This window comes from Gouania willdenowi, chromosome 6 (assembly GCF_900634775.1).
Source record: "Gouania willdenowi chromosome 6, fGouWil2.1, whole genome shotgun sequence".
Taxonomy (NCBI): domain Eukaryota; kingdom Metazoa; phylum Chordata; class Actinopteri; order Blenniiformes; family Gobiesocidae; genus Gouania; species Gouania willdenowi.
Window position 1 is genome coordinate 9298251 of NC_041049.1, and position 19057 is coordinate 9317307.

Here is a 19057-nt window from a genome sequence, read left to right on the forward strand (position 1 = left end):
CAGATACTTTGCAGTACTAAAGAAGAGTGTGACCCTAGTTTAAGAACCACTGGTGGAGATAGTTCAACACGATTCAATCCACTCAAACCAAGACAGACATCTTCTAAACAATACAGAGAATTAATTTAACTGTGAAGCTGAATTCAGCACTGCAAACACACCGTTTCCAACAAAACACAAACACCCTGCACACTGGCAGGACTTACACAGATTGAAACAGCTCATCCACAGAGTCTTCTGTTTGCGATGATACTCACGTGCTGCATGCGTCAGTGAAAGGCAAGAAGTATATTTAAACTGATATCATTTATACAAGAGTAGGCCCTCACACATCTTGTTTTTACAAACTATGGCACAAGAAACCACCACCAAAAAGGCTAAAAATGATTCTAAATATATATGGATCTAACACAGTTCCTCACAGGGCTCAGTGATTTTCTCACTGCCCACAGACAGATCACCAGTTTGGCAGCTCTGAAAATGCTTCGCCGTCTAAAAGAAGCCAGATGGACAGAGATGGTTTGTGGGGTTAACTGTTCCCATAACCCTCTTACGTGAAATCAATAGCACCTTGTAAAATGTGTTCCTGGTAATATACCACGCAGCAATTTATCTGCAGGTGGTGTCAGTATATATATATATATATATATACACATATATATATATATACACATATATATATATATATATATATACATATATATATATATATACACATATATATATATATATATACACATATATATATATATATATATACACATATATATATATATACACATATATATATATATATATATATATATATATATATATATATATATGTTAATGGTATTACCAAACACTAACAGCAGCCTATCTAATTCATACCAAAAGCAGGAAATTATTATTACCATCTATCACCCCTTGCTAAATTGTCCAGGGTAGCAGGGAGTAAATTATTATTAATTAAAAAAAAAATAAAAAAAAGTCTTTTTTCAGAAAAAGACATTTTCTAATCTCACTAATGGAGCTAGAACATCATCTGTTAATTCAATGACTCCAAATCTATTTAAAGCAAAGGACTTTTTACCTTCAAGAATCTTTCCGGTTTGTTCTGCAACTCCACCAGGCAGAACTTTAGCAACGTAGGCTCCAATGTCTCCGTTACTTCCCGGGACCTCTTTTCCTCCAACCACTCGGATACCCAGACCATTTCCTATTCAATCACAGAAAATGGAGCTTTAATTTGAATGAAAATATACATCCAAGCAGTTAAAAAACAAATACAGACATAATGCCCCAGATAATAATAATAATAATAAGTTATTCAGCTAGCATAAATGTTAGCACAAACGAAGAATTTAACACATAAACAACATTGACGTTTCCAAGGCACTGAATTTTGTAAATGTGGTACACTGGAGCTAGCATTGACATTAGCCACAGGCAACATAGCATGAGGTCTTTCAGTTCTCTTAGCAACCAATATATTCTACTTATATGAACATGAGTTCACATGATTGAATGAGTAATTTTGGAAGTGACTTGAGTATTCATAGATGTAGTTATGTAAGATAAAAATGAAACATCCTCAGATTCCTTCATTGTTTTTAGCATCTTTTCCTCTGAGTTTTACAAAATGACTAGAATATCAAAATGTTTCCTGATTATTGTGCAACTTCCTGTGTCATTACTAGATCACCTTAATGCTCTATATTACTAATACAGCTCATGACATAAACTAGCAACCGACAATTACTACTTGGTTTTTTTAAATAGAGCAGTAATGCATTATGATTGTGACATAAACATTTTTATTAACCTTTAAACAATGCCTTATCCTTACTTTAGTATAACTAGCAAACACATTAGAATAATCATATCAATTATTATATTATACATTTGTAGAAGCTTTTTGGCTTCAATTACATTAAATATCTACACAACCTCAGCCCGAGTAGGTGACTATATGATAATAAGCATTTAATGTAGGATTTCTTTTAGGAGAACTAGCTTGTCTTGCTAGCGGAATACTATCGCTAACAAATTAGCAAGGTAGAGTTTTTTGTTTTAATTTTCTTTTCCCTTTTATATGCTTACCATACATATTTCATTGTATAATAGCTTATATTTGTTTGAATAATGAGCATGATTACTAACTAACCAAAAGATTAAAAAAAGAACAGCCCCTATCATGTTAATTATTTTGAATTTCACTAGCCTCAATTATCAACACTGACAACTTTCCATTACACAAAATCTGAATCCTTTGCCCAATAAAACACAAACTGACCAAATAATATGAATTAGTTCAGAGAATAATTAATGGCAGGCTGTTAATTAAATGCAACAGTGAATTCCAAGTGTGAGGGATGCGCCATTTTAAGCATGGAGGTGACTGATGACGGTGGACAAGTGCCAAATGCAAAAAGCAAGCCAAGAAAGATATTTAAATCTTCTTTCCTGTGATAATATAATGTAATGGCAAAGCATGAGAGGGGCAGCGCAGATCTGACATTTGAGCAATAAATAAGCTACACTAAGCATATTAACAGTGTAATCATTTTACTGAAAATGAATATTTATATTTAATCATAGGAGAACAATATCTACGAAGTGAAGTTGCATAATGGATAGTCAGTAAGCGATGAGCGCTACCCATGAACTGCAGTCAATAAGACATCATCTCCTAATGTGTGCCTCTGAAAGCACATTATCGTAGGGTGCTATATTTAACCGTTGCAGACTACAGTGGTGGTACTTACCTGAGACACTGCGATCCTTGGAATCCCTCTGTAAATTGACCCTTAGGTGAGGGAAGGGATAGTACAGACCTTTTCCCTGTTGTCCACACACAGTGGTGAGATGTTAAGCAATGTGCAACATCACAAATAAACTAAACTTGAAATATCCAGTTTGCATGCATTACAGTACTTTTTTGTGCTTGGCCTTGCAATAGAATACAACTTAAGGTGTTTGGTTTGCATTATTTGTCACCTGTCTTTTCTCCTGTCCATTCTCTGGTCGCCCATCTCTGGGTTTCTCAAACCAGTCTGTCTCTTCCCGTCTGAGGTGGTAGGCTTCAGAGATGGGAACGAACACTATTAAAGCATTCATAACATCCAGATCGACAGCATAATCCTTAATAGGTCAGGTTTTGATTAAGTATTGTAAAATTACACAATTAGTTAGACTTAATAGATTAGGAAGATAAAAATTATTTCATCTAATTCACAGTTCAATTGACCTTGAAAATTAATGCCTGGCAAAATGTTTATTTGTTTGCACATACAAAACATTCCATCAAACATTTATAATGGTGCTGGTTGAGGTTAAGAAGACCAAAGGGTCTTATAAAGCCACTTCACTAATTCCAACTAGAAGTAAACAATTAACATATACAAAGCAACAGATGAATACAAATACAAAAAAAAAAAAAAAAAAACTTTTCTAAAAATTAACTTCTGCAAATGTTTTTTTAAGAGTTCAAAGTGGTTATAGATTTCAGAGTCTGAATTAAATCGTTCCAAAGTGATGGGCCTCTATATTTCAAAGTCTGTTGGTAAATTAAAATATAATACAGCAGATGAAAATCCCTTCAATGCCTTGTGGAATAATTGTGCAAGTTGGAAGAATATTTAAAGAAATTACAGAAAACATTAGGTAACTCAGTAGGAAGTAATATGTTGACATTTAAAGTTAGTGTAATATGCTAAGGAGCGTCAGAGTGCGTTACATTTTTTAAATGCTGCGTCGAGAAAATTGAAATGCAGAGTTTTTGTCAAATGTACACATGATTTCATATATGAAGGTAGAAATGGATCAAAAGCCTTTGGAAATGTATGCTTTTGTAATGTCCCTAACCGTTAGTAACAAACGTGATTGATGTGATTGTGAGTCTTGGCACAAGTGAGTGTATTAGCAGATGGATAGCTGAAGAACTGAACTAATACTCTACCATTGGTTGCATCGTCTCTGTTCAAAGCCATCAGGGGACCACTTAAAGCTGGAATCAAGGCAAATGGGTTTACATTGCAGAAGAATGAAATTGAGAAAATTCTTAATGTTACTAGGTATTCTTCATTCAAAACGACTGCACAGTAAGACATCAAAACATGTTGGATTAGTATAGCATTCTCACGAGAATAGAGTGAGAAAACACATTTTACATTTACATTAGTGTCTAAATTGAAAATAAACAGTAACATGATCTTTTAAAAGTGTAATTTTTCAATGCCTTACTTCATATGGTTATGTCAATACCTCAAATCATTGACAGTATCTTCTTTATGTATGTTGTGTGAAATATATCTGTTTGCCCTAAATAAATTTACTTATTTGCTTGCAAAAGTTTATTCTGCACATTCATTTAATTTCAATCTTGCATAGTGTCCAACCACATACAATATGCCTCAATAATTGGATGTATTTACTTTCATACTTCAACTTGTATTAAAGGACTACATGCAAAACCAAATTCTAACACAGAACAATTAACACAAGACATGCAAGGTTACATTCAGATTTATTAAAGACAAAAGAGCAGAAAGAAAACAACATGCATGCACCTGCATCCCACACCTATTTAGTCTTTCTACAAGCCAACATCTATTATGATGAGTTAAATCACAAGTATTCATACAATTATGATCAATGCCTACACACTGGCTATTGAATGTCAACACAACAGACAGACACAAATTCAACTCTGCTTTTGTTGTCTTTGGTGCTACAGAAAATTCTTTGGTTGATTTACAGTATGTCAGCCCTTGGAATATGAGCAGTTCTGCAATCCATTTCAGCGATAGAGGCACTTTATTATTATTGAGTTATTATGTTATAACAACGCAAAGAATCAGCCCAGGCAAACGTGGGTCGGATTAAAATACATACTTATTTTTTGAAGAAATCTTATTTCATTTATCCAGTTACGAAAGGTTTGGTGAATTTACTGGTCAAGCTTGCAGGGTTCAGTACCTCCAACAATATCAAGAAACCAGTATTATTATACACATTTTCCAAATGTAACCGAATATTCAGATATGGATATCATGCACATCTACACAAAGCATGCAAACTACAAGTAGTTAAGTTTTATGAATATATAATTTGTTCGACAAACAAGATAACAAAAATGCGTTTTAATTGTTGCTAAATGCATGCAAAATAAATGAAAGTCACAAATGCTTGAAAATAAAACAATGAACAGGTAGGCGATAGAGTGACAAGTCTGGGCTTTACCTTCACTATCTGACATGGTGCTTTGAAGGTCATCCAGCAGCACATAAGGCCTACCCCGGGTTGGCTCTTCCCTGATATGTTGCTGCTGCTGGGAATCCTGCAGGGACATGCAAGAGCCAAACTGGTCCCTTGAATCGGCTGAGATTGGTGGCAGAGGTCCGGCTGATGCACGAGCCATTCCCATAGGTTGCCCAACTGGACTCAGAGGACTTTCTTCTTCTGAGTTCTGAGCTACTATGGGTATTCGACCACGTCCACTTTGCACAATGGGAAGGCTAGTGGGTTTTGTACGACCAGATGGAGTTTGATAGCTTGTTCCATCTCCAGACGCCTCACCGTCTCCCTTAAGCCTTAGTGATGAGCTAGAAGGGTCTCTTTTGAGAGATAAGTCCAGACCATAGCAGGAAGTTGGCCTGGACGATGGTCTTGAGCGGCTACCACTTGGATAGGCCGAGTCTAGACCTAGACCCTGGCCAAAGTTAAGGGACCCGGCCAAGTTTGCTCCTAAGGTGGACCCAAGGTACTTCTGCTGCTCTGCAATGTTTTTGCGAAGGCCAAAGGTAATCTCATCCTGCATGAGCCGACTGGATCTTGGTGATGCACTTGTGGACCCAAGATAGCTGCTATAGTCTGTTTCCAAACCCCTGCCGTCTGTTATAGATGCATACTTTGAAGAAATTTTAGAATCTAATAGTGGAGTTTTGTGTTTTTGGTATAACATAGATGTTGGTAGTTGTTTAGCAGCCTGCTTCTCAAGTGTAAGTCGACTCATACTGTACTTTTCCGACTTGGGATAATGTCTTTGTGAGTAACTAGAGAGGCTAGAGCTTGGAGTATAGTAGTGCTGGGAGAGACCTGTGAGTTGATCTAAACTTTCTGTGCCACCCGTACTTCTTCTAAACTCTTGCTTGAGTTGCTGCTTCAGCAGTTTCAGCTCATAGGGTTCTTCCATTGTATCTTCTTCATCAGGAGTTTTTCCATAAGTATGGAGTCTGGAAGTTGATCCCAGGTATTCCGTTGAGCCAAGGTCTGCAGCACTCCTTCGCAGCAATTTCTCTGCTTTGGCCAGTTCCCTTTCTGCCAGACTATAAGAAGAGGACATACCTGTGGAACCTTTGGCTAGCTCTGCAGCATCTTCCAGGAGCATGTAACTTCGAGGTGTGTGGTGGTCAACGTCTGTGTAATAGGAATCTGACATAGTTGACATGGGACTACCTGCTATACTTCCAACATCCAAGGCTCTGAGATCAAGGTGGTTGCCGTATTTGTCATACTTGACGCCCAGGTAAGCTGATGATGTGGGGTCAGGCTGACGATTAATGACATCATATTTTGTTGAATCTAACTCAGAGAGGAGGGCTGCTTGGCGGGCAGCTTTTTGCTGCAGCAAAAGCATTTGGTGGTAACTCTGCTGTTGGGAGCTAGTGAGTGAAGGAACAGAAGAGTAGATGGAGTGAGATGGATAAGACTGAGGTGACTGGTAAATAGATTCCTGGTATTGGCTTTGAGGGTATTGATATTGGGAGTATTTTCCATATTCATGTTTGGTTTGAGGTGGAATAAAGTCATCCAATTCAGACTGAGGAGCTGTCCTGGGACGTTCAAGACCATGACCTTCAAGTTCCTCTTCATCACCACCTATATGTCCACCTCTTGACTCACGGATGCTACTAATCTCACTATCTGACATGTAATCTCTATCCTCTGCAACACTCTGTAAGTAGGCTCTTTCTCTCTTTTCCCTCTCCATCAGAAGGGCATCTTTTCTTCGATTAATGCCCATCTCTAAGTACCTGAGCTTGGCATCAATTTCTTTCTCCTCTTCGTCTAATTCTGCTTGCTTTTTGCGGAGCTTCGAGGACTCACGCTCTACTAGATCTAGCTCACGATCAATATCTTGTAAGATCTTTGCACGTGCCATATTGGAGTTACGGCACATTCTTCGACGAGCGGATCCAGTGCTGTATGCAGTCTGAGAACCAGTTGTTGACTCCTCCTCTGATGGAGGATTTGGTAGAGTCCTCTTTACCTTCTTTTGAGTGCCTGTAGGTGTGCTGGCTGAGCTTTTACCCTGTAAGAAAACACAGCATAAATATTGTAAATAAAATAAGAATACATAAACAAATAAGAGGTTTTTGAGAATTATTGCTAAAAATTCTTATGAATAAAAAAATGTGCAGGTATTGCAGATCATGTTTTTAAAAGAGACATTGATAAGAGCTATGAAGAAATATAAAGGGTTTTGGTAAACTATCTTTTCAAATGAACATCAAGGAGTGCTTAATTTGCACCATGGTTTGAGAAGAATGCCTATTCAATTTATAAACACCTGTCTGCTTATTACATGAATACCTTTTACCTCCAGTGTGGTTATAAAATCTCAAATCTCAAAGGAGAGTCGCCTAAGTATAACCTAATTTCACAATATAAATACAATTGAAAATGCCTCTCTAAACCATCGCAAATAAATCATATACTGTAGTCACTCGCTTATCGCGGGGGTTCTAAAAATAACCCGCAATAGGCGAAATCCACAAAGTAGTCAGCATTATTTTTTATAATTATTATACGTGTTTTAAGGCTGAAAAACCCCTCACCACACACTGTATACACTTTTCTCAGACAGGAATTAACATTTCTTTCTTGTTTAAACACTCTCAAAGTTCAAACCTTCGTAGATTTTAAAACATAAACCTAGTGATCAGACATTGATGCCGAACGCATTCAGAGTCTTTATTGACAATGAGGTCAGGCCGTTACACGGACACCGGTCTGTTCACCCATTCAAGCATGGAGTAGAAGCTGTGTGTGACCACCTGGAGCTGTATGACACAGCCTTTATAACCGGGACCGGACTAGGAAAGATTTGGCGTGGATGAGAATTAGCGAGGAGGTGGTAGTAGCAGGTAAAAGTTCTCTCTGTAGCACTGAGCTAGATAGCATTAGCCGCTAATCACACTGGCTTTTTTCCCTTGTGGTTTATGTTTATGAGAGGAGAAAAAGAGCACAGCTCCTCGCTTCAGCAGGCAGTGAAACTTACCGATGTCAATCAGGACGCAAAACACAATGCGCGTTCATATGCCGTAAAAAGTGCATCCAAAATTGCACTGTAAAAAAAATCTGCAAAACACAGAGGCTGCGAAAGGTGAACCGCGAGGGATTACTTTATAACAAATTAACAAAATCTGCATGATGTGTTTATTAGTGAGGCTAAGAATTCTTACATTTCAGGTTTTTGTATTAGGAACAAATACTCACTGTAGATCCATCACCATACTGGCTAACTTCTCCTGTTGGACTCCTTGGTTTTGGGTCAGACATGGATCTCTGTAAAGATCTGCCATCTCTGGGGCTTCCTGGAGAGACTTTCAAGGGATCTGTACCACTCCTAATCTTTTGTGAGCCAGTATCACCTGGTGAAATATCAAGGTATACAAACTTAAGATAAGATTGTAGGATGATGAATAATGGGATCTGCAGGGTAATGTAAAACTATGTGAGGGTTAGAATCAGATTTAAGGTAAGGACACTGACCTTGGATCGAATGTTTTTTTGGGGAGGTCCTTTCTGAGTCAGAGAGCTCCATCCTGCTATCCATTCTGATGTTTCCTTCTGTGTCCGTTTGTATTGATATCTCAGTGTGGGCTTGAAGGGACATTTCTGATTGCCCACTCCGTTCACCTCTGGCAGTGCGTGGTCGGCTTTGTCGGGTTCTGTTCTGAGATTCCCATTCGTCCTGATCCTCATCATCCGTCTGCACACAGCTGTCAACACTCTTTTTAACGCTTTTCTTTTTTCTGCCTGCTGTGTAAGCGTTGCTGATAGTTTCATCCTCCTCATCTGTTTGGCATCCACTATCTGTGATCTTGCGGGACAGCACAGTGCCATCAGGTCCAATGACAATTGCCTCTTGGATTCCATGTCCGGGTGTGTCCCCACCTGAGTACATTTGACGAAGCTTTTGCTCCTCTAGTTGGAGGCGAAGTTGCTCTTGGAGTCTCTGGATCTGCTCAAGCTGCTGTTGTTGCTGAGCATATGTTTCTTTTTGCATCATAAGATGAGCTTGCCTCTCCTCTTCCTGTTGGGTTAGTATCTGCTGCTTCATAGCCTGTAGCTCTTCAAGTTCTTTTTGGACCAGAAGCTGCTCCTGTTCACGAAAACGCTGAATCTCTTGCCGTTCCCATTCTAATTCCTCAGCCAGCCGCTGTTGTTTAAGTTTTTCCATTTCAAGCCTATCGTGCTCTACCTGATATTGACCATCCCCAGGAACTATCGGTGAAGATAAAGCCTCCAATGAGGCAGCTATGGCTTCAAGGGATGCATCTGTGTAAGTATCCAGAGATAGAGAGGTAGTTCTTGTTCTTGCAGTGGTGGCATCAACTGCATTTGTGCTACCTCTTGAAATCTCAAGATTGAGAGGTGCATCTCCTTGTTCTTCAGTGGTGGAAATTGTGGAGATAAAACTGTGGGACCTTGTAAGTGGCAAGTTCTGGAGGGTGGACAGGGATGGCATAGTGTCACTGGTGTGCATACCTGAAACGGTATTGAATGATGTGCAAAATATGGACCCAGGCTGAGTGGTAATAGCATATGTAGAAGGAACTGGTGCTGAAACAGATGAATAGACTACTCCATTTGATGACCTTAAGACACTGCTTGTGCCAAAGATTGTACCAACTGCACTTGTGACCCTGGGTTGGGAAAAGGGGGGAATCGTCATTCCTGTGTACGTCCCTTTCTTGGAGTAGTCAACAGCTTCACCTGTTAAAAGCCAAAAATATCAGTTCAGTCCCAAAAAAACAGTGTCTCATTTGAAGCTGAAGCAAGCCATGCGTGATCCAAATAATAAAAAAAAGTGTAATATCGCGTGGAAAAATCCAAGAGAGAAGTGAAAAAGTAAAATGGCATGCAAACAAATTGGAAAATCTAAAATAAAGTTAACTAAAAAAAATGAGTCCATGCAGATGATAAAAAGAAAAAAAAAGGAAAATGCCACATTAGCCATGAATGAGTAGAGACATCTCAAAGTGACATTTAAGTGACAGGTCGGCAACGTCACTCCACTGACCTGCATCAGAAATCTTTGCTGAGGTAAGATCTACTGCACCCTCTGTTGTACCACTGAAATTATAGCTGTTTTTACTCTTGTAAATGAAGAGTCCAGCTTCTGCTAGGTTAGTATCTGACATTGAAGGTTTAATTCCACTGAACCCCCTCATATTGTATGATGGTCGGTCATACTGGTAATGATCATCACGGTATCCAAAGCGATCTTCGGGTAGTGGAGTGGTAGGTTGTTGAGTGGTGCAACTTCCTGCAAATGGGAGCTTGTACACAACATCGCAGCATACTGCCCTCTTTCCTGCTGTTAGATCAACTGGTTTTCCATCATCTGTGATTACTGCTGTAACCACTTCGGATGAAGCAACATCCACTGACACCACAGTACTGAACGCCTTGGTTGTACTCAGGTCAACAGCTCCCGCAACAGTCGTTGTGCCTGTAGCTAATCCATTGGCAGTACAACTTGCAGCAGATAAAGATGTAACAGAAATTGGGGTGGTTTGGAATGTTCCACCACCTGTGGTTGAGCTGAATGAAAGATTAATAGGAATCTCTGTGGTAGGATGAGTGGATGGCTGAGAATCAATTGGCCGGTAAACAATTTGAGAAAGGGGTTCAAATGACTTATTTTTTGTCAGCTGAAGAGGCACTGAAGGTGCTTGAGAAATGTCAGTTTCACATTGTGGAATTGTAGCAGAACATGTCACAATGGTGATGCTATCGGTCACTATTGAGACTGTGGAGGATTCAGCACTAAGATTGATCACAGGAGACTGCACTGCAGTGCTCTGTCGACTGGCATCTGTTGTAAAGGACTGATGTCTTGAGTCTGGACCTGCTGACAGATCCACACCATTCATATTGGATTGTTGATCTACCTTTACAGTCCTGAGATCCACCACCTCAAAGGGTTGAATGGCCTGTCCATTCTGTGCTGGTAATTGAGACTTTGGTTTCTCCATTGATATTGGTATACCATTTGCCCTGGGAGCTGGAACTGGTGGTGGTGACCTTTCATGAACAACGGAGACAGTGGTCCTTTGGACTTCTGTTTTGACCACTTGAGAGATGAGGTTAGGCATGACTACTGGTGCCTGTGCTGAGGCAGATATTGCTTCAATTATATGACATGAGCTAGAAACATGTTTTTCAGGGCTACAGATCTCTTGACTCTCAATGGATTCCATGACTCGTGTGTATGCCAGAGGCACCCTGGTAGATTGAGGAGGAATCGGTTGTTGAGTCTGTTGCACATATGACTGAGATTGTGGCTGTGGTGCGTGGTGACTCTCTTGCCATGCTGGCCGTGAAGGAGATGCTGGGCCAGGGCTGGAGGGAGCAAAAGTTGTCACACTCTCTACTGGAGAGCTAGGCTGAGAGGGAAGTGTAATGACCACATAAGTGTCATGAAGATTGCTAGAAAATCTTGGTGAAGAGGGAGACTTTGGTGAAGGTTGAGTGGGTTTATTCTCAAAGGAAGGGCTCAGGTTGACCGCTGCATCAGAACTTGTGGTCAGTACAGTAGGTCTTGGTGGATGAGAAACATGGGCAGGTGAAGAAGGCTGTGAACCAGGTTTTGGTGCAATTGGTGGTTTGATACCATGTGCTGGTCTATGGCTTTCCCCAATTCCAGTCGGAATGGATGGCTTTGGAGGAACAGGAGGGGGGAAATGAGGTTTGTATGTTGGAGTAACAACTTGTCTTGTAGGAGAATCTTGAGATGTGGTTATAGCCACTGTCTCTGGTCGTCCTGTAGTTACTGATGCTTGAGGTGGAAGAGGAACTGGAGCTTTTCTTGGAAAAACAGATGGCTTGGGAGGAGGCATTGGGGGTGAAACTTGTTCATCTGATCTTTCCTGAGAATTAGCTCTGCGTAGGATATTTGGCTTAGGGGGTACAGGAGGAGCAGTGGACACTATACTTGTTGTACCCGGAGTGTACTGGGGAACTGTTGGCAAGGGTGATACACTGGAAATTATAGGGGCTGATATTTTTGGTACTGCACTTGAAAAATCCACAGCATCGGCTTGAGTTGATGTGATTGTGGGCTGAGAAGGATAATCGGATGTAGAGGATGGAGATGAACAAGAAAGATCTTGCACTTGTTCAGTGTCAGTTGCTGATTGTGTGTCAATGGGAGTCTCAAATTCTTTTTTAATCATACTTTCATCATCAGAAGACAATTCTCCCGAGGAGCATTGTGTTACTTTTAAGTCTGGGATAGGATGTAGTGCCCTTCTAAACTCAGCGGCTTCTGCTTCTGGCTCCTGCTGAGTTGGACTTGTCCCAGGAGTTAGCACTCTTTTCATTAGCTTTTCATAAGCAGACTCAGCATCCAACAACGGCTCCCCATCTTTGCCTAATGTCACTGTAGTACTTGTGGATAAAGACATTTCAGCTGGTTGCAGCACAATTTCTGGGGTTGTGTTATCTTTTCTTGGCTGTATTTTTTCATATTCCTGCTCTAACCGCATTATCTCCTGTCTTTTTTTTATCATGTCCTCATAAACTTCATCTGGAGATCTCAGCTTTTTGGGCTGAGCAGGTACTTTCATCTTTTCAGGATCCTCCAAATCAGATGTTGAATTGTCAATAAGAGATGCATACGCATAATCTTCAATGAGCATACCACTATATAGGGATTCTTTTTCTGTTTGAATATCACTATTGTCAGATGTTGGGGACTTAGCCCTTAGCATTATCTCCTCATAAGCTTCATCAGCAGATTTCAGAGTTTTTTTCATGTTTTGGTCAATATTTTGATCATCTGTTGGTGAGTGAAGAGACACTGATGTTGGCAGCTGAAATGTTTTCTGAACAGCTGCAATCTTCGCAGCATGGAATTCAAAACCTTCCGGATCGGATTCAATGCTTGGGGAAAAATCTGAGCAAGATGATCGTCTGATTTCCTCCATTTCAGCTTCCTGCCTTAGTTCTTCGGTTGGAGAGGCATCTTCAATAGGTGAAAGGTTACTTGGTGTAGTCTTTGAATGATCTCGTCTCCTCTGGGCTCGAATTTCATCTTTGTCTTTCTTAGATTTTTTCCCTGAGCCCTTTTGTTTTTCCTGTTCTCGGAGCAGCTCCTCCTCTTCCCGTAGCTCTTCTTCCTCTGAGGAGTCTTCAATAGTTGGCAGAATTTGACCAGGTTGTCTGTGTTTGGCCTTCCTGTGTTGCTTGCCTTCACCGCAACGGACATGACTTGGGCTGCTGCTGTCACTGTCTTCATCCAGTGATGACATGGAGGTTGGAGATGTTCCAGGGGTGAAGCTAGATGCATGTAGACTGGATGAAGCATCACCTTTTGACCGATCCTCTGGAGAGTCAGTCAGAATTTCCATTTCAGGATCTCCCTCATAATTAGGTATACAGATGGGGGTACTTATTGCACTTAACTCAATAGTTGGGAATTGGCGAACTGCAGTGCTGCTTTGGTCACTCTTTTCTTTTTCTATAAGTTCGGCTCCATCTTTCATGCCATCTTTATCCAAACAGGTGTAAAGTTCCTTATCTTCATCTTCTGGACTTATCGTGCTTTTCTTGGTAAGTTTTCTGGCTTTTCCTGTTGTGCTCTTTTCTACAATTTCTCTTTTCTCCAGTTCTTTTTGTCTTCTCTCATCCTCTCTGATCTTATGACGAATTTCATTTTCTTCATCAGATGGAGAAGCATCCTCATTCTCACTCATCTCCATTATTTGTTTTCTAATGAATTCCTCATCATCTCCGGACATGGGGCTCTCTTTTCCATAGCTTTCACTACTGTCATCGAGGGAATCTGCCTTGATTTCTACTGGCACGAGGAGTTTTTTCTTTGTTGTTCCATTGGCATTCTCTGGATGCTCTCTGTCCTCCTCCGAGCTTGGTGAATCAGGTGATAAGGGAAGGACCTCCAATTTGCGCCTTGCCTTTAAAGTGTCTGTCTGCTTCACTTCCTCTTGCGGGGTGGCTTGGGCCTCAAGAATAGGAAGGAAAGTGCTTTCTAGCTTTGCTAGGTCTGATGGGCTGGTGGGACTGCACTCCTTGATTGCCATTTCAATAACTGCAGGTTCTTTCAAGGCATCCGCAATCTTGACCTGAAAACACACACATTTTTTGTTACATAGTGCAGCAACATTCAAACACAAAGTAACAAAGTAATGTTTTTAGGTCCTGTTTTATTTTCACAGCACCAAAAAAATGCAATTCGAATTGTACACAATGTAGGCTATAGGGACCATACCAACTCACTGTTCTTAAAATCTAACACTATAAAACTTGATAAAAATAAAATCTCTGTTAATAATGTATAATGCCAGAAATATCCAACTTCCAATAAATAAATCAAACAAAAGCTTGCTAATAGAGAAGGTACTAAGCATGTGGAGATGAATCAATACGGATTGGTATCTAGATACAAACGTGCGCAATGAGAGTGTATCGATTCCTTCAGTGTGCATTGGTACAATTGACGAGTGAAATTGAGATGCATCGGTCACTTTTTTTTCATGTTGTATTTCATTCTATCCTGCATTTCCGAGGCACATTGAATGCGCCATCACTGCTTCGCGTATTGTTTTGAACACAAACTGAAAAGCTGGGAAGCACGTTGTTACCGCAACAAAGTTACAACACGGAGGTCCATGAGAGCAGCAGCAGCAGCAGCTATAGATTTATAACGCACCTAAAAACTTTAAATCAGAAGTAGAAAGACAAACTTGACAAGAATTATGTGGTTTGTAAAAAATGCAGTGCTGCTAAACCTTACACAAACTGAGGGGCTTACTCGTATTGATACGTCGCCGCTGCTGAAGAGTTCATATTAGTATCTGTGTGGCAGAAAGGATTATGGACATTGTACAATTGAAAGTGTCAATTTAAGTCACTCATTGAGAGTGATGTTGTTTCACTGTTTACTGTTTAAGTTGCGAAAGTGTGATAAACAGGTTCCAGATGTGAGGAACCCATACCTGTTCGAATTGCATCGTATCGCCAGGGGATTCAATGTATCGCTAATGTATCGCCGGTAGTGTATCGAGATGCATATCGAATAGGTGTCAGTGATGGAGATTCACATATCTAGAAGGTACAGTATACTCGTACCAGCCTGAAAAGTCAATGTATCACACAAAAAGGTGTCAACCTATGGAATAGTTTAGATGAAAACCTGAAAAGTGCTACTCATCTGCAGAAATTCAAAATACATTATAAGAAAAGTGTTTTGGAGAAATATGCAAATTACATTAAAACATAGCTATTTTTTAATTGTAAGTAACCACGTAATATTTGGAATTATTATAAATGCTATATCATAAACACCAATATAATATATGTATAAATGTGTGGAGTTTGTGATAATTCTGTGTGGTGTCGGAATGTACTAAAATTCCTTTTTCTTCTTTTCTCTTGTTGATGTTGCTATTTGTATGTTTGTAATAATAATTGCCTGAAAGCTTTCTTGCCTCGGCCTACTACTTTTGAGCTTTCATTACAGTCTAATGATGTATCTTGTGTTTTGTAAAAAATATGAATGTAAATTGCTCAAATAAACTAAACTACACTAAAATAGTATGCTACACAGTAGTGCTAATTGCGTTTGTCACCTCAGAATCTGCATCTTCATCCCTGGGTGTTTCCAAAGTTGGAGCTTTAGCTTTCGGTTTATCATCTTTGTTAGTGGCCTCCTCATTTAGGGTTTTGTCCTGCTCACTAGCTGCAGAGACTGCGATCTTAGGTTCATCTACAGGTACTAAAGCTACAGATGGAGGAATATTTTCTTTATCTGTAACTGTCTCTGAGACAATATTGTTGTTTGAAATTGGGTTTTGTTTCTCATTAAGGCATGCAGTAGTGACACTGCCGTGCACTGCTGTTGACTCAGATACAGATACAGATTCCTGAATGACATTAACAGACTGTGGCTCTCTTTCATCACTGCTGCTTGGCGCTAATGCCTCTTCCTCTGCTTTATAATGACTGCCTGTGATAGGATTTGCCTCTTTTAAACCAGCGACCATCCCATTCTGGACTACTTCTTTCTCACAGACTTCATCTTTGACCTGTGTCTCACTAATGGGAGGAGAGAATCGCCCCATTTTTGAAGCTTGATCTTTTATTTCAACATTGACCTTTTCCTCTTGTACAGATTTGAGGGATGGAGAAAGAGAGCTAACTACCCCGTTGTTGGCTTTATCACCTGCTTCTAACGGTGTGTATTCAGATGGAGGCTTTTCTTCTTGGAGCAAAACATTCTCATTTTCAACAATAAACTCGTCTTTTTGCCCTGAATTATCAGATTCTATCACAACAGTGCTTTTACGAGAAGGTTCCTTCACCGTTTCTGTCACGATCTCATTATGTTTAAGTGTTTCTCCTGGTATTTCCCTGGGCTTAATTGGTGCAGACTCTACCACTGTTTCTGATTTATTAGTCTCACTTTCAAGACATGTGTTTTCTGTTGAAATGTCGAGTGCCTGGCCAGGAATTGCTTTGTCCACCTCCTTCAAAGGTTGCTGTAAGTTTGCGTTTGGATCCGGTTTTTGTTCTGATTTATCTTTGAAAACCTCTACAGCTGTCTCTTTCGCAGCACATGTTTTTGCTTTGACTGACGTTATCTCATCATCACCTTCAGGTTTGTTCTCCTCAGTTATTTTGCCCTCATCAGTTGGCTGGCTAATTTCATTTTGAATTGATGTAACCTCACTTGCTTGAGCTTTAGTCCCCCCTTCAAACTGAGACATCGGAGGTGATTCATCTTTCATCTGCAAAAGGGGAGATTTCTCTTTTTCGATTGAATTGTTTTTTGCTGCAACTACTTCACTTTTAAACTCTGCTGATGAGGCGGAAAGTTTTTCCGATGCCTCTGAAGGACTGTTAGATCCTGTACTCTCTGCTGGTTCTGGTTTTACCTCTTGCATACTTTCATCAGCTTCAAGAGCATTACCTTTGTCATCGCACAATGTTGCATTTATGACCTCTCTTTGTGTAATGATTTCTGTTTCAGCATTATTGTCAACACTTGGGGTTAAACTGTCACCCTCAGGTTTTATAGAAACGTCTAATTCATCTACAGAAGATGCATTTGCTGTATCTGTTTGATCAACTTGTGTAAGTTGGGTTTCACCTGTTTGACCCACTGCAATGTTCTCCTCTTTTAAATTTGTATCTGTGCATTCTTCCTGAACAGGCTCCATCTCCTGTGTGTTTGTTTTCAATTCTAAATCATTTTCCACAGACACCACCACATTCTCAGCATCTGTCTGGAGACCTGCGGCCTCACTCTGAACAGTCTTAAATTCAAATTCTTCCTCGGTGGGTGCCTTGTCCGGACCTGCATTATTTGATTGATTTCGTAACTCTACCTGCACATGCAAGGAAAGGTCATCTGTCATATTGACAGAGCTAACCTGTGGTTGCTGGACTACTGGGATTTCACCGACATCCGACCCATGTACCTCTGGTTGAACCTTCACTTTTTCACTACTTGCTGATATTTCACTGTGGACTGTAGCGTTTTGCACTTGCACCGGCGGAACTACACTTTCTACCAATAATTTATCCTGAGATGTTTGTTTTAGCTCTTCAGCATGTAGTGTTTCCTGCGAGATGATCTCAGAGGAATGTGTGCTGTGATCAGGTGAATTTGGGTCACCAGAAGATGTTTCTGGAGGAATGGGTAAGGATTCTACCTTGGTGTCTGAAGGAGTGGTTGCTGGTTCTACCACAGGTTTACTAACTACAACAGGAGGGATGGGGGTGGAGGAGGGAAGGGGAGCAGGTGGTTCCTTCTTTGGTGATGCAACGGATGGAGGCGGCATGTGTCCCAACTGGCCGGCCATTGCTCTTTGCGTCTGACAGGTGAGGCAAAGCCATTCCTTCTATAAACAAAAGAGAAGAAAAAGAATGATTAAAATTATCTCATTAAATACCCCAAAAAAATGTACTACGGAAATTAAACATAGCAGGTTTTAAGAAGTTGCTTGTTTTCATTTCATGATTTTAAGAAAATATTGCAAGGCTCACAAAACCAGTAGAAAAACAAAAATGCCCAGTCTAGTACTCATGGATAATAGTTACTTATAATAGTGACCATGGTGCTTAAAAACCTCTCTTTTCAGGTAATAAAGCCCAATGCAAGCTAGAGTAAAAAAAACATTCTGGAACGTATTTCAACATCTGCTCTTATTACAGGTGTAAAATGTACCAGGCTGATTGATTAAAGTCGATGACTAAATGTTGGATTTCTGATTGAAAAAACTCAAAATACATGTACCCACTATTTAAGTGTAGGCAGAGGAAAACAGAACATATTACATAAAAAGCACATTGACAAGCAAATACACCAAACCTCCACTCATGTTTGTATAAATGCTCTGTATGTTTCTGTAACACACTTCAAGTTCACACAAAGCATAGCCTAGCAACTCACTGCTAAGTGTAACCTAAATTCAATTGTTTTTTTAAAAATAATAAGATCCCTTATTATTTGGATTTGATTGGTGTGACTATTTGTTCTTTTACATAATCAAATCCACAAATAAACTACCAAAAGCCTGCAAATAAAGAACAGCAATATGAGGTGAACCTGAATCAAAAGAATTAAGCCTAGCGCACTAATGCGTAACTATTTACATGATTTTCATTATTTTGGGTTTGTGTATTTTTCTTTTTATTGGGTATATTATATCACGTACAACTCCAATTTGTCATGTATTGTCATAATTTGATGACAAGTAGTTTTCATTGAGTATATTATATGAAGGATGACCCCGAACACCTCCCTCGTGAGGCGTTCAGA

At 39.8% G+C, this 19057-nt stretch overlaps 1 protein-coding gene across 2 annotated transcripts in view; it reads right to left on the reverse strand.

Annotated features, from left to right (window-relative positions):
- The window catches only part of pcloa (piccolo presynaptic cytomatrix protein a), a 69624-nt gene that overhangs the window by 23572 nt on the left and 26995 nt on the right, over positions 1-19057 (reverse strand). Inside the window, exons 4-12 of one of the 2 annotated variants that reach the window (XM_028449169.1) lie at positions 17949-18137; positions 10292-14357; positions 8758-9984; positions 8482-8636; positions 5224-7294; positions 3941-3988; positions 2980-3062; positions 2748-2823; positions 1073-1198 (exon numbers count right to left, since the gene is read on the reverse strand). In XM_028449169.1, the coding sequence (XP_028304970.1) occupies positions 1073-1198; positions 2748-2823; positions 2980-3062; positions 3941-3988; positions 5224-7294; positions 8482-8636; positions 8758-9984; positions 10292-14357; positions 17949-18137 (8041 nt within the window). The remainder of the gene's footprint in view (positions 1-1072; positions 1199-2747; positions 2824-2979; positions 3063-3940; positions 3989-5223; positions 7295-8481; positions 8637-8757; positions 9985-10291; positions 14358-17948; positions 18138-19057) is intronic. The other variant, XM_028449170.1, reaches the window with a different exon arrangement.